Source organism: Euleptes europaea, chromosome 19 (genome assembly GCF_029931775.1).
Source record: "Euleptes europaea isolate rEulEur1 chromosome 19, rEulEur1.hap1, whole genome shotgun sequence".
NCBI classification, from domain to species: Eukaryota; Metazoa; Chordata; class Lepidosauria; order Squamata; family Sphaerodactylidae; genus Euleptes; species Euleptes europaea.
Window position 1 is genome coordinate 2,260,610 of NC_079330.1, and position 14,645 is coordinate 2,275,254.

Sequence of the window (14,645 nt, forward strand, 5' to 3'; positions counted from 1 at the left end):
ATCTCTTGCCTTGAAAACCCTATGGGGCTGTAACTTGTCAGCACTTTACACACACACACAATAGCCAAATTACTGCACAGGCCAAGAGGGAAGAAACCTGGCCTCTTCCTTTGCACAGAAATCTCCAGATAATTTTTTTTAATTTAAAAAACCTTTAATTCTCTTTAGAAATCCAGGTGCAAAATAAGTGTGTGTGTGTGTGTGTGGGGAGGGGAGATAGGGTTTCAGGCACAACAATCTGTCACAGGTCAATCAACCCCCACCCCCCAGATAGGCATTAGAAGATGCATAATTCATCATCCCAACGCGGCACAGGATTAGGCACTGGGGTGGGGGGCAATTGTCCCTTCAATGCCAAAAACAAAACGAAAACAGCGAACGCCACTCTCACAGAGCCTCGGGGTCCCGTCCTTGTGGGAACGGCAAGTCTCTTGGGGCCCCGCAGCCTGGCAAAGGAGATCCTGCAATATGCTTGCTCAGGATTTGTTCAGACAACCACACAGGGTCTCTCCTTAGACTGGACTTCTTCACACTTCCGGGGCTGGTTGGCAGCAACGTAGTCGAAGCGACCCTCGGTGCACCGTGGCCAGGGGAAGAATAGGGGCACTTGAGAGCTCTGCAGGAGAACAGAACAGAAAAGCCACAGCCCAGCGGCTCAGGAAATGCAGCAGGAAATTTGGAAAGAGATGAACCCCCTTCCCTCCAGCTCTCTCGATCGGAGAAAGGAAATGAGTAGACAGTCCAGTTTTCTTCTGTGCCGGTGATCATATTTCCTCTGGTATAGAAACGGGGGGGCGGGGGTTAAAGTTTATTCCCAAATGCAGCAAGTAAAGGGCACAGGACGAGAAGTAACACAGGCCGGAGACCCAACGAAGGACAGCATCTCAGTAGGGGCGGGGTGGAGCCATCTTGCTGGATGCGTCCGGAAAGGGGCGTGGCGGATCGGCGTGGTCGATGGACTGGTACGCACTGGGGTCCTGCGCCACACCAAGAACGCCTATATGGAGGAAAGGAGAGGGGTAAAGATATAGGTTGGGGTGCAGAAGGGGCAACCAACCGTGTTCTGTGTCCTGAGCCCAGAAAGGATGAGCCTCCAGCCCCCTGCACAGTATCCTGGATACAACTTGGCAGCATATTTATTTTAGAAAATTTGTGCCTCGCTTTTCCATTCTGATGTGCAACAGCAAGGGACACAAGACAGATAAGAGAAGGTCCCCAGCCTTCTTAAGTATCAAAATACACTCTTTCAAATGGCTGAAGGAAGCCCATCGCTAACATAAGAAGATCCACGGTTCAAGGAAGCGGGTCAGCAGCGTGTGTGGTGTGGAGAGCAGTGAGAGGAAAAACGCTCTGCACATGCTCCGGTACAGGGTTGTATATTCCAGAATCAGCTATGCTGATCTTAGATGGCTTCTGAAGGATAAGAAATTTAGGGAGAAGCTTAGGTCTGTCAGCAATTATCAGGCATCATAGCACAATGGAGCCTCCAAAACCAAAGGCAGTATACCTCTGATGGAAAAGAATGGCGGACCAATTGGACCTTTGGTGCAATCCCATCCAGGGGGAGACCAAGGCAAGTATGACGGAGCAGCTGCCTTAAGTACGTGATGGAGCCTTGAAATCTAGCCCGGGGGTGCTATTAAGAACCTTGCAACAGGGGAGTGGGTGAGTGGAGTGTCCTTCTAAGACACCAATCAGCAGTAGAGACACTGATGAGAGACTGCCCTTTAAAAACACACACACACACACACACACACACACAGAAAAATTCACAACAGGGAAATCTCACCACAAGGTGAGACAATCCTCAGAATGCTATAACAATGTCTCAGCGGTGCCCCCTGCTGGCAATATGTTTGCTGCTACCACCACCAAAGTGCTTGCATCGCTAAAGCAAGGTTCTCATAGGGTTTTAAGGGCCTTATTCAGTGGCTCTCCTCTCTATTATAATACTTTATTCATCGTTAAGCAGACAAAACCAGCGAGTTACGAAATACAGGATTTTAATTCCTTGACAGCCTCTGCCCCCTCGCCCCACCATATGATTACGGAGCCTTAATCTTCCCCTCTCTTCCATGAGCGAGGTTTCTCCTTGCTTCCATACAGGGAACAAAGAAAACCAAACCCATTACCCAGACCCGGGAAAGAAATGGACCCCCCACACACACCTGCAATCTCAGAATATGCTTATACTGCAAGCTTAAACCAGTTTATACGCTTATCCTAGGTACCTTCCAAAGAATCATAGTCTGGTGGAGGTCCCTATGGCTGTGAAAAGAAGGGGGTACTGTTCTCTCCTAAAACTACAATTCCCAGCGTTTTGTAAGGGTCAGAAAAGCCACCATGGTTACATTTCTAAGTAACGCATACGGGCTTGCAACTGACAAGTACGCAACCCCTCCTGTCAAAGGGCCTGCGGTGGGGGGGTATCTTGACCTCTGCATTTTAGTCTATTATCCTTCTTAGAAGGCTCCTGGAGGTTGGGACAGGGCATGACGGGTGGGGGCAGGAATATCTGCAAAATGGGAGAGGGAGGCAGCTAAAAGAAAAGGAAGCAGGCCCAGCAATGTCGAAGGAGGGGTAGAGCAGGAGAGTCAATACCGTCACATCTAAAATGACTGTCCAAAGACGACTCTAGGTTTGCAAGGGATGAGAAATTCAAAAAGAGAGAAAGAGAACATGAACACAGATAGAGACACATACAGACAGAGACACACAGGACAAACTCAAGCCTGAAGAGGAGACGGCTGAGAGGGGACAGGAGAACCATCTTCAAGTACTTGAAGGGCTGTTCTATAGAGGATGGTGCCGAGTTGTTTTCTGTTGCCCCAGAAGGTTGGACCAGAACCAACGGGTTGAAATTAAATCAAAAGAGTTTCCGTCTAGACATTAGGAAGAATTTTCACATAGAGCGGTTCCTCAGTGGAACAACAGGCTTCCTCGGGAGGTGGTGAGCTCTCCTTCCCTGGAGGTTTTTAAGAAGAGGTTGGATGGCCATCTGTCAGTAATGCTGATTCTACGATCTTAGGCAGATGATGAGAGAGAGGGCATCTTCTGGGCATGGAGTAGGGGTCACTGGGGGTGTGGAGGAAGGGAAGGTAGTTGTGAATTTCCTGCACTGTGCAGGGGGTTGGACTAGATGACCCTGGTGTTCCCTTCCAACGCTATGATTCAAGAAAGAAGACTGCGTAGACCCTGGTGGTCCCTTCCAACGCTATGATTCTAAGACCAGATGGTCGGCAAGAGTGCCAGCGAGATCCAACCAGAGCACACAAAGCAGCATAAGGAGACCCATCAACCTTGAAGGGAACCCAGCGCCAGGCCCAACGGAGGTGGATGTTGGCAGGGCAGGACCGTCCCAGGCGGCGGCAGCCTACCTAAACTGAAGGCGTACTCTCCCCCGCGCTCCCGGTACATCTGATAGGCGAAGAAGCAGGACAGCGGCTTCAGGAGGAGACTGAAGATGGCCATGCCGCTGCTGAAGCGCAGAGTGTCCGAAAGGCCTGACGGGTAATACAGGCTGATGTGCACAATGTCCGTCAGGATGGTCAGGAGCAGGCCAGTGAGGAACTGGAGGGGGAGACAGCCCGAAAGAACACACGCCGTTAGCCTGCGGAACTCCCCGGCTCAGTAATTTTTGTTACTCTTATCAGCGCAGCCAACCTAAAGAAATCTTGGCGTATCCATTCATTCAAATCTACACGACATTTAATATGAATAGGGGAAAAGCTTTGAAGGAGGGGGAAGCAGATACCTTTGAGTTCACATTACAATTCTTGGAAGACTTCATTGTGGGAGGGGCATTCCCCTCCTATAAAGATGGAAGGGGAGAAGTCCTCTTCTAAAATGGCACTTGGCAGTTTCTACGCAGTCAATTCATAATTAATATTTAAAAATGTGTACTGTCCAGTTAATTTGGGGGGGGGGTAAGAACCAGGAGGCCACAGAAGCTGCGGGCAAGGGGGGAAGACAACTTTCCCATGAGGGTTTGAACTGGCACTGCGAACTCTCGGGTGATGCAACTAACAGAAACAAAGCCGAACGAGAAAATAAGTTTCCGGCACAAACCATGAGGATGGCGTCGACAGAATCCCTCTGGGCGACGGCCCAGACCCCGACGGCCAGAATGGTGAAATTCCCCCATGCGTAGGACGGTGGCAGCCACGGTCCCATGTAGCCCCTGATTGGGAAGAAAAGCACAACTTGGCTTAAGCCGTTTGGAAGACACCTGAAGTCACATAACTAGGGAGACCCAGTTTTACACACCAACAGCTGTCCTCCTGCACGCACACACCCTTAGGGGAGCCAAGGAGAACAGAAAAGGGGGACACACACTGGACGTTGCTTGACAAACGGACTTTGCAGCAAGCTGAAAAAGTAACTCGGCCAATTTCCCTTTATGCTCACCTCCTCTTACATGCCGGCCAGTGCTTTGAGCTCTGAGCCCCATAGAGCCCCTCACCACAACTATTCCCACCACAACCCAGAGATGAGTTCCCCCCATTAAGCTCAGCAGTTGAGGTCTTTCCCCTGCAGGTTTTTCTTCTCATCTCTGACTCTGCACCAGCAAGGCGGAGCTGTTGGGGTGCCCTTGCTTCCCTTTCTATGTATACCTTATATTCACTGTACTCCGGCATACCTCATTTTATTCATATCTATTGCTACAGATTTCGATATTGATGTTTTTATCATTTGTCAAATTCTGGAATACCTTGTACGATTTGTTATGCCGATAAAGGTTTTTGAATTTGGGTGCCTTTGCTCTTACCGTCATTCACGCGCAGGCTCCTGGCCAACTCAGACACGAGCTTGTCGCATCTCTGCGCGACTCCTGTCCCCACAACCCACCCACCCCGGTCTCACAAGGGAGGAACGGTGTGGAAGTTGCTTACCATGTCGTAAGCAGCCAGTGCGCCAGGACGATGGCCTGCAAACAGAAAAAAAAAAAAAGAGGTCAAGGCATACGGTGCTTTGTAGAGCAGTGAAGGCAAAAGGGAAGAGGTCCCTGCCCTGAGGAACTTACAGGACAGGAAGAAGCCAGGAAAGGGAACCAAGAGGCAGAGTAGCTGGTAGAGGGGCTCATTGGGGAGACCCAAACTGAAATCCCCACCCAGCCATGGAGCCAACCACTGTCTGTCTCGTCTCCCTCGAAGGGCTGTTATGATGGTGAAATGGAGGAGGGAAGAGCTGTCGATGCCACCCTGAACTCCATGGAAGCAGGAAGTAGAACTATATTGCTTAGACAATAATGCAGAAGAAGGCTGCGGAGGAGCAAACAGAAAAGAGGAATCCAGAGGCACCTTAATGGCTCGCATAATTTTATAGCGCTTCTGCAGAAGAAATGGGGCTCCAGTCCCAAAAAAAAAAAGCTTACACCGGAGGAAAAACTTGCTAGCCGTTCAGGTGTCTCAAGACTCCTGTTTATTGTTTAGACCACTGGTTCCCAACCGGGGATCCGTGGACCCCCAGGGGTCCGCGAGAACTAAATTAAGGTCCGCGAAACAAAGTTATAAACCCATAATAAATTAATATTTTCAATTAAAAGTTCTCTATTATAAAAACATATATTCAAATATTATTCTAAGTTTAATGTTTAACTAACAGTTATGATTAAAGTTTATTTTCAAATTCTCTGAATTTTTATTTTGAACCTTGGGGTCCCTGCACCGAACAAAAAAGTCCTAGTGGTCCCTGGTCAAAAAAAGGTTGGGAACCACTGGTTTAGACAATTAATCAAACAGACCCCAGGTCCCTTGAACACGTATTTTCCAATCAGGCGGATAGTTAAAAATGTAAATATTTGCAGGTCTATAGGTGCCTTCCACCAAGATGAGGCCTGCTGTGTGCATAATATAAAAATACAAAAATAATGCAAAATTGACTGTCTATCTGCAGTTTAACAGTTTAAAAAAATTCGAGCAGCCATATTAAGGAATTTGAACTGCGAGCGCACACACACATTAAGCAAAGTTTTGGTTGTGGATGAAAATGGAAGGTGCTAGCTCCTCCACAAACAGACACACTTTGCTGAGCTCATTAATTGTTGCAAGTGGTACTTTTCAATAGATTTTGACATCAACAGAACTTGAAGAAGAGTTGGTTTTTATATGCCGACTTTCTCTACCACTTAAGGAAGACTCAAACCGGCTTACAATCACCTTCCCTTCCCCTCCCCCCAACAGACACCCTGTGAGGTGGGTGGGGCTGAGAGAGCTCTAAGAGAGCTGTGACTAGCCCAAGGTCACCCAGCTGGCTTCATGTGGAGGAGTGGGGAAACCAACCCGGTGCACCAGATTAGCCATCACCGCTCATGTGGAAGAGTAGGAAATCAAACCTGGTTCTCCAGATCAGAGTCCACTGCTCCAAACCACCTCTCTTAACCACGACACCACACTTCCAACAGTCTGGGTGGACAAAGATCTGCACAGGCCGATTCTGCAAGTGCCATATTCTAGCGCAAGCTGAACTGTGAGCTTTCTGAGTAGAAATGTCGAAAGCAACCCTAAGGGAAGCCCCAATCCTGTTTCTCTTTCTCCTTCCTCATGTGGTGCAACCCAAAAACCAAAATTACTAGAGCATTAATCAGGAAAAACAACAATAAACGCAAGAATTGAGCCAAGAACCAGGAAACCGCTCATTTCGAGAACATGACGCCACCCTTGACCTGCTACGAGGGAACGAGCAGCAGAATACAGATTTGGCAATACTGATACAGGTGGGTTGACTTCCTTGGTGGGAACCTGCCCTGGGAAGGAACCTGCTCACTCGGTTTTCTACAGAGTTTCCCAAACACAAGATCCTTTAACTGGTGCTGGGGTCAGCCAGAATATTTGAGAATACTAAATCAGACATCTCAAAACTCATACAGAAAATGATATTCATCGCCATAGATTTAGCTGATGGACAAGGGAAAAAAACAGGAAAACCCCATGGTCTATAATGAACTGAGTCCTGACCTGGATAGCCTCAGGCTAGCCTGATCTCGTCAGATCTCAGAAGCTAAGCTGGGTCGACCTTGGCTAGTACTTGGATGGGAGACCACCAAGGAACACCAGTGGCTTGATACGGAGGCAGGCAATGGCAAACCATCTCTGAATATCTCTTGCCTTGAAAATCGTATGGGGTCACCTAAGTTGGCTGTGACGACAGCAAAAAAATAATAATGAACTGAAGAGATCCTTCATAGGCACAGGTAGCATACCTCTGAATACTAGATTCAAGGGGCAAACCATAGAGAACAGGTACCTCCTTCATGCCGACTTATTTGGGTAGTTAGAAAAAAAACACTACTCAGTTCTATATGCAAAAGTATCAAACAGTATTACAAAAATAGTGAAGACAATTGTGAACTGTAAACGGAAATTTACATACAAAACTAAACACTAATTATATACACATAGTGTATATACACATACACTAATTATATACACTCTTTCTGTAGAGTCAAAGGAGACTTCTGAAAGTTGTTAATACATGAAGTTTAAACAATGTCCATTTGGACTAGACTATGTCCTGGTACATATTTTTCAAACATAAGGGAGAAAAATCCCATTTTCTTGGAAGAATTGATGTAGTGGGAATGATGGGAAACGCCTTCCGGAATTTCCAAACGTTTTTCGCAGAGTTATGCTTCTTCAGCCCGGTGTTAAAATATTTATAAGCTTCTGTTTACAGTATCATATGCAAATAATAACAAATTCATTAACTGGCAGACATGTAATTGACAAAAACAATAAAATGTTACCTGTAACATTTTTTAAATGCCTCTGAGCTTCTGCAAAGTACCCACCTCTCATTGAGTAACCTAAGCCTTTAAACGCTGAGGATATTGTTTCAGTGCGGTGCAAATTGTTAGGTGTATAGATTATGCTCATTAAAAAAAAATGAATAATGTTTTCTAAAAATTGTGTCCAGTGTAACTGGCCACTCCTTCTAAAGGTATCTGAGAATTGCCGGTTTCCTAAAGTCCGCACAGGAAACAGGATCATAATGGATTTGCTTAATAAAGCCCTAAACAAGGCGGAGGGAGGGGGAGAAACTCCCTTATTTTAACACATTTCTCATGTATGTTGACGGTTCTTGAAAAAGGACTGGCTTCATTATGTTAGCAGCAAGGCTTCAGGGGGTCTTGAGTGCATGCAACATTCATTAGAGGGACCCCAGCTCATTAAGATTCGCTTCCCAGCCGTGTCCTCCAACACTGCAAGACCCACCAAAGACCCAACACAATTAACCTTGCACGTCCCAGTGCAAACACCTCCGGGATCATGCACACTTTAATTGCTCCCCCGGGCTTCTATGAAAATTGGAACGAAGCGGGGGAGAAGGCAGAAGGGGGACGAAACAGTTTGTCACCTTTAGCACCCAATTATTTAATATGAACTCAAGGATTTTATTAATAAATCCCTCTCTCTCTCTCTTTTTTTTTTTTTAAGGCGCAAGATGGTTCTGGGGGTATGAGAGGTAGCAGGGAACTTCAAAATTCCTCAGAGCCTTCTGAAATTTCTCTCCCTCCTGAAATGCAGCACGGCTATTTGAGGACCCATTCCTAATTGCCACTGCAAGCCAGAAGCGCAGGGCCAGAAGGCAGAAATGGTGGGTCATGCCAAGTCCTGAGCCCAAGACCCTGGGAGGAAAAACAGCTACAAAGACTCTGCTTTCTCCTTGACTTAAATTGTGATGCAGAAGCCCTTAGGAAAAAAGACAGAGATGCTAGATCTAGGCGGGGGTTTATGAGTGATTGGACAAGTGTTGTGGCTGGGCTTGCTTCCTTGAGCCGTCTGCTCTGAAGACACTAGGGTCAGCTTGCAAACTCTACCCTTTTTGCCCCTTGCTGGATCACAGGGACCAAGGAGGAACCAAGCCCCACCAAAATCCCAAAGGTGGCCCCAATTAAACAGCCAGCGTCACCTGACCATTGGGTCACGACCTTCCACCAGGACTGTCACAGCTCAAACAACGTGCGCCCATAAGGCATCATTTGAAAGCCATCGAGGGGATATATGCAGGGTCTCCTTTCAACAAAAAAGGTGCTCTTGCAACTGAAGGGCTCTGTGACAGTTCTTCTGCCTCTGTGACATCATGGCAGCTAAGCCAATGGCAGGCAGCCAGAGAAGCCTGCCTTCCACCTCCAACTACTATTAGCAGAGCAGATTAGTTGTGGGATGCTACTAATCCTGAGGAATTTTGTGAAACCTTAAAGCCTGTCAGTTTAAGATGCTCCAATAACAGCTATTTGACTTGATCTGTTCTACTCTCTGGGACCCATAAAGCGTGGAACGCAGAGGAAACCTGGCAGAGTCTGAGAAATAAGAAGCAAAGCTTAAGAAATCCTGCAAGAGAATCCCGTCTGTGTGCAGCTTCTAGATGCTGACTAACCTTTGAGCCTAACATCAGAGAAGTACTTAAAACCAGGTATACCTGTACTTAGGGAACTAAAAACTGGATTTTTGGAGAAACGGCAATTAAGCAAACTTGCATCATTTCACCCTGTTCCTAAAATGCAGGTTTTTCAAAACAATTTCGATGATGCAAAAATGGGGTGTGGTTAAGAACAATGGCAAAACATGTTTAGGAAGATCCAAGGAAAAAAAAAAGAAAGAGTCATTTGTCAGGAGACGGGTAACAGGAGAGTCACCTGGGGTTGCTCCCACTAGGAAATCCTTTAGGTAGCCACAATGTCAGGCAGTGGGAATTCAACCGAGAACAACATCTTCCCCCCCCCCCACCGCCTCTTGGTTGTTGACTAAGACCAAGATAAAAAATGACAACTGATGCTTCCTTGTTCCCTCTCTCATTCTATTTGCAACATTTAGCTGAGCAAAAATCAAGATCTGTGGGAAGAGCTTCCTACCCAAGGACAGTCCTGGCCCCTCCACCCCAGATTACAACCCCCCTTCCCATCAGCCAGACACACGAGCTCACAGAAACACTGAAACCCCATTATCTAGCCTTGAAAAACCCTCCGCTCTTAGCTGATAAGGTTTCTTACGCAGCACAAAAGAACTGGATTCGGTTTCTGTCGGAGCAGTTGGTTAGATGCTTCTAGGAAGCTTCTAAAGAAAGCACTGTATAATTAGCATCCACCCCCATCCTGATGTTTGACCCAAGCGGCTGGCAGCTCAGAGGTAGACTGCTTCTGAACACGCAGGTTCTATTGGACAAAGCTTTTTTCATGGTGAAAAGGGATGCAGGGCAGCAGGGGCACTTCCCTTCCCAAAGAGCCTCTGTTTGTCGTAAACCCCAAATTCATCAATCAATCAAGGGGACAAATCTTAATCTGCAAACAAAACTTTAGTGGATGCGTAATTCCTACTGATTAATCATAAGCCTTGATTTCCACTCACAGGTCAACAGAGAGACGTCAGCCTGCTTGGACACTCCACTGAATTCCTCTTGCCAGGAAAAAATGTGCCAAGTTAATATTTAACTCCTGGCAAAGGCTAGGAAATCAAAGAAGTTCCAAGCTCTTTCTCTCCTGTGTGCTGCACCCTATTTTGTCCCCCTGAGAACTTCGCTGGCCTTCCTGCTTGTCCTTCTTGGGCCCGGCTTTTCCTATGTAAATGCATGATTTGGGGACCAGCTGCTTGGGGAAAAATTTGAGAGGACAGACATCACTTCATCCATACGAGAGTTGATTGAGAAGCCTTATTTGGACTCTCTAGTTATCCCTTTTGATGTAAATCCTTGTACTTTACAAAAAAAAGCTGTCTCCCTGCATGTGGAAAGCTAGCACTTCAAGGACAAGATCTATGCTAGAGCCTCTTGCCCCAGTGCACTCAATTCCCTACATGCAGGGAGGTCCTTTGGGGAAGCATTTGAAAAGCACCCCCCCCCCACACACACACACACAAGCAACAGCAGGCTCTGGGAAAGATTTTTATGTTGCCAAGAGTGTAATTCAGCTAAATCTCAGCATCCACATCTCTACACCTCCCGGTTGCACTGGTACAATTATCTGGTAGCACAGCGACGTTCAAAATAAATTCACATGGTAGGATTCTTTATTCCCATTTGCCAGAACGAAAAACCAGGCATACAAGGAATCCACAGGAAACAGAGGCAACGCTAGAATTCAGCTCCAACTTTTTGCCCATTCATAGGCCTCACTCTCCTAGGATTAACGGGCAGTTCAGATACCCCACCAGTCCAGGGGCACAGGGAATTTCACTAGTTTAATATGATGTCTGAATTGGCTGACCAAGCAAAACCAGAAGCCTCAGCTTGTGCTCACAGTGGTTGGATGCAATGTCTGAATCGGTCAACCAGAGTTCAGGTGGCTGTTCCACCTGTGGAGGCTGCCACAAACCGATCGGAAATTAAAGCAGCTCTAAACTACCTTGGTCTGGCGGTTCCAATCACAGCCTGGGAGGAACTGAATCTCTCAAGCAGGCGTTCCTTAATTTTCTTTCCAGTCTGAACCCTCTCAATCGACCTTCCTGGATCGTTCTGGGCTGACCGGGCCTGGCCAGGTGCAAATAACCAGAAACAGAGACATGGAGTAGCCTTGAAACACCAGCAGAAGTGAGAACTTTGGCCTAGTTCACATGTGCAAAATGAGGCAGCGGGAGAGAACGCATCTCTGCCAGGGGTGCATTCCGGCTTTGATGGCTCCTTTGTGTAAAAAAAAAAAGCATCCATGCAAATAAAATGCAGGGAGAAATCTTGTACCTCCCCACTCCCCTTGGTTGCTGCACTGATTTTTGACCTGCAGGGAGTTTTTTCACAGGGTATGAAGCATGATTCTCCACTGCCAACCACCTGAAGGGGCATGCTCGGTTCTGTCACATGCTTTTCCTGAATGCGTGAACAAGGTTTTCAGGGCCAGCAAAAGAAGGGGGGCAGCAACTGGGAATACACAAAACTGGGGATACAAAAAAAAAAAGATGACCCAAAGAGGGTATTTACACTGCGTAATCCTCATTGGATCTCAGTGAGAAAGACGTATTTGGGGAGGGGCCGTGGCTCAGTGGTAGAGTACCTGCTTGCCGTGAAGAAGGTCCCAGGTTCAATCCCCGGCATCTCCAGTTAAAGGGACTAGGCAAGTAGGTGATGTGAAAGACCCCTGCCTGAGACCCTGGAGAGCCGCTGCCAGTCTGAGTACACAACACTGACTTTGATGGACCAAGGCAGCTTCATGTGTTCATGCAACATGCTACAAATACCGTAAATAAATGTCAGCAGTAAACCCTGTTTGCCCAAAAGTCTTGGAGGTGCTCTTCTGAATGCAAGAGGCAACTGAACTGTTGGGGACTCAGGGAAAGGGGCTCTTGGCAGCCTCATGGGTCCAAGATTATGGGGGCATAACCAGGGGGTTGAGTTGGAAAGGAACCTCCCCACCCCCAACCAGGAAGTGGAGACTGAGAATTTAAAGAGAAAGTAGAAGCAAGCCTTACTATTGAGACACTCAGTTGGGAAACTGCCCCCTTCCCGGCTACCAGCAGAAAATAAAACTAAACAGGGAGAACTTTTCAACAGAAAGGAAACAGTCCGTGGGAGTTTACTCTGTTGCGTCAGGAATGTGCAGAGTAACCGTCCCAGGGCATCAAGGTGGGTGGGGAAATCCAGGGCAGGAGAATTCAAGGACAGAACCTCTTCACATTCTGGACGCAGAGAGGGCGTGTTTGCTTGGGGAGGGGGTCGCTTCCAAGAAGTTGCAAGGCTCACCCCACAGACGTCTCAAGCCCTACATTCTGCCACAAGAAGATTCCTCCCCCCCTTGCACACTCTTGCACAAGCTACGCACCCAGCCGTCTTGCTCTCTGGTCGCCCCCAGCTGCGCCCACTCCCGCCTGGAAGACTTCTTCGTTATATTTTTCCTATTCCCACCTCCCTCCTCCAAGGCAGCCCCAATCCCCAGTTCATCCTCACAACACCCCTAGGAGGGAGGCTGGGCTGAGAAAACGTGATACAGGGCCAAGGGCCCTGAAGAGTTCCGTAGTTGGACCCAGGTTTTCCCCCAACCCCTACCCAACACTCGGCCCACTGCACCACACTGCCAGCTCCAATAAACGGCTGCTTTAAACTTTCCATCTTTTACCTTGTTTTGAACCTGTTGCCTGGGAGAAAGAGAACGAAAGGCTGCTTTCAGTGTACACCTCTTCTCCTCTGGGGCAGTCCCAGAGTCCGCAAGCTCTGTGCCAGGAGGTATTCCCCCCCCAGACCTCCATCAATGGTCAAAGGGCATCCCGTCTCCTCTCACCCTCGTCCCCCCCAATGGAGATAACATAAGAACAAAAGAACATGAGAGAGGCCCTGCTGGATCAGACCCAGGCCCATCAAGTCCAGCAGTCTGTTCACACAGGGGCCAACCAGGTGCCTCTAGGAAGCCCCCAAACAAGACGGCGGTGGCAGCATCATCCTGCCTGTGTCCCACAGCACCTAATATAATAGGCCTGCTCCTCTGATCCTGGAGAGAACAGATATGCATCATGACTAGTAGCCATGGATAGCCCTACCGTCCATGAACATGTCCATTCCCCTCTTCAAGCCTTCAAGGAAGGGTGGGGACATAAGAACATAAGAGAGGCCCTGCTGGATCAGACCCAGGCCCATCAAGTCCAGCAGTCTGTTCACACAGCGGCCAACCAGGTGCCTCTAGGAAGCCCACAAGCAAGACGGCTGCAGTGGCATTGTCCGGCCTGTGTTCCACAGCACCTAATAGAATAGGCCTGCTCCTCTGATCCTGGAGAGAATAGGGATGCATCATGACTAGTATCCATTTTGACTAGTAGCCATGGATCGCCCTCTCCTCCATACGAACATAAGAAAGGCCCTGCTGGATCAGACCCGGGCCCATCAAGTCCAGCAGTCTGTCCACACCGTGGCCAACCAGGTGCCTCTAGGAAGCCCGCAAGGAAGCCAACTGCAGCAGCACCGTCCTGCCTGTGTTAAGAACATCAGAAAAGCCCTGCTGGATCAGACCCAGGCCCATCAAGTCCGTTCACACAGGGGCCAACCAGGTGTCTCTAGGAAGCCCCAAACAAGACGACGGCAGCAGCACCGTCCTGCCTGGGTTCCACAGCAGCTAAGATAACCGGCCTGCTTCTCTGATACAGTTGAGAACAGGTATGCCTCGTGGCTCGTAGCCCCGGCTAGCCCTCTCCTCCATGCACCGGTCCACTCCCCGCCCCCCTAAAGCCTTCCAAGTTGGCAGCCATCCCCACCTCCTGGGGCAGGGAGTTGCCCCGCTGGACTCCGCGCCGGCCTGCCTTCCAGGGCTGGCGGCGGGACTGGCCACGCGCACCAGCCCCCCGGCTCCGTCCCGTCCCAGCCCAGCCCTGCAAGCGCTCCAGCAGCCCCCCTCGCCCTGCCCGGCGCGCCCCCAAGCACCTTGAGGTTCACCGCCGGCACCTCCATGGCTGCGGGAAGGCAGGGCGAGGCGGGCGGGCGGGCGGGCGGCCGGCTGGCTCTCCTCTGCTGCGGCCGCGCCCCGCCCCGGCCAGCCCCGTCCGTCCAGCCCCGTCCAGCCCGGCCCGCACCCGTGACTCCGGCCCGCCCCACGCGCCTCCTTCCTCCTCCTCCTCCTCCTCCTCCTCGGGCAGCCGGAAAAGCGGGCAGCGGGGCGAGGCCGGAGGAGCGACGCCTCTCGCCACAGGCGCGGCTGGACCGCAGCCGCCAGCGGAGGGTCCTCTGCGCGCGGGCAG

General features: G+C 49.2%; 1 protein-coding gene across 1 annotated transcript; it reads right to left on the reverse strand.

Moving 5' to 3' along the window:
• Positions 1-884: 884 nt before the first annotated feature.
• On the reverse strand, positions 885-14,361 carry AGTRAP (angiotensin II receptor associated protein). The gene is made up of 5 exons (XM_056865401.1): positions 14,332-14,361; positions 4,893-4,927; positions 4,069-4,180; positions 3,378-3,570; positions 885-997 (listed from the first exon to the last, which is right to left on the reverse strand). The coding sequence occupies exons 1-5, from the start codon at positions 14,356-14,358 to the stop codon at positions 885-887; spliced, it is 480 nt and encodes a 159-aa protein (XP_056721379.1). The 5' UTR covers positions 14,359-14,361.
• Positions 14,362-14,645: the final 284 nt, after the last annotated feature.